Source organism: Hyaena hyaena, unplaced genomic scaffold, assembly GCF_003009895.1.
Source record: "Hyaena hyaena isolate Hyena2069 unplaced genomic scaffold, ASM300989v1 scaffold_252, whole genome shotgun sequence".
NCBI classification, from domain to species: Eukaryota; Metazoa; Chordata; class Mammalia; order Carnivora; family Hyaenidae; genus Hyaena; species Hyaena hyaena.
Window position 1 is genome coordinate 1742964 of NW_024080884.1, and position 1030 is coordinate 1743993.

At 42.1% G+C, this 1030-nt stretch overlaps 1 protein-coding gene across 1 annotated transcript; it reads right to left on the reverse strand.

Annotated features, from left to right (window-relative positions):
• Positions 1-91: 91 nt before the first annotated feature.
• On the reverse strand, positions 92-1030 carry LOC120240380 (olfactory receptor 5AN1). The gene has a single exon (XM_039245102.1). The coding sequence runs from the start codon at positions 1028-1030 to the stop codon at positions 92-94; it is 939 nt and encodes a 312-aa protein (XP_039101033.1).

The following is a 1030-nucleotide window of genomic DNA, read 5'->3' on the forward strand; positions in this document are numbered from 1 at the left end:
TAATTTATACAAAGATAGTATGAATTGTGTTATAGGCCATTCATGTGCATATTATTTTAAGTTTTCTGATAGGACAAATCTGGACAGGACCTCAGCAGTACCATCTCTTCTTCTGTAACCTCTTCAAGGCATCTTTGATTTCCTTGTTCCTTAGACTGTATATCAAGGGATTCAACATGGGGATAACCACAGTGTAAAAAACTGATGTAAATCTGTCAAAGCTGGAGGAACTGCCAGAGCTGGAACTCAAATAGACAAAGATACTCGAGGTATAGAAGAGGGACACTGCTGTTAGATGAGAAGCACAGGTGTTGAAAGCCTTGGACCTGCCTTTAGCTGAAGTGATCTTCATGATGGAAATGACAATATAGCAATAGGATACCATGATAATGAGAGCATTTATTATCCCAAAGATCATTGTTAATATAGCAAGCAATAGTTGTACAAAGAAGGTGTCAGTGCAGGACAGGACTAACAACTGGGGCATGTCACAGAAGAAGTGGTTGATGACGTTAGGCCCACAGAAGTGAAGCTGAAGTATGGCACACAATTGGGATACAGAAGCAGAGAGTCCAGCCAGATAGGACCCCAGCACCATCTGAATACAGAGGGTGGGTGACATGACTGATGAATAGACAAGAGGATTACAAATGGCGGCATATCGGTCATAAGCCATGGCTGTCATGAGACAAGACTCACTCAATCCCATGGTTGAAAAGACAAAGTATTGAAAAGCACAACCCACAAAGGTGATAGTCTGCTGCTCTTGGAAAAAGTTGGAGAGCATCTTGGGGGCTGTGGAGGTCACATAGCAGATATCCAAGAAGGACAGATTACTGAGGAAGAAGTACATGGGTGTGTGGAGGTGAGAGTCCATCCTTATTAAGATGATGAGGTCCAAGTTCCAGGTCAGAGTCATAATGTAGATCAGCAGGAATACAACAAAGAGCACTGCCAGGATTCTAGGAAAATCAGAGAATCCCAAAAGGATGAAATAAGTAACCTCTGTAATATTTCCTCCCCCAATCAT

Bases quoted from the DNA above. Each gene is read 5' to 3' on its own strand.
- LOC120240380 (XM_039245102.1), bottom strand. From the start codon at position 1,030: ATGATTGGGGGAGGAAATATTACAGAGGTTACTTATTTCATCCTTTTG.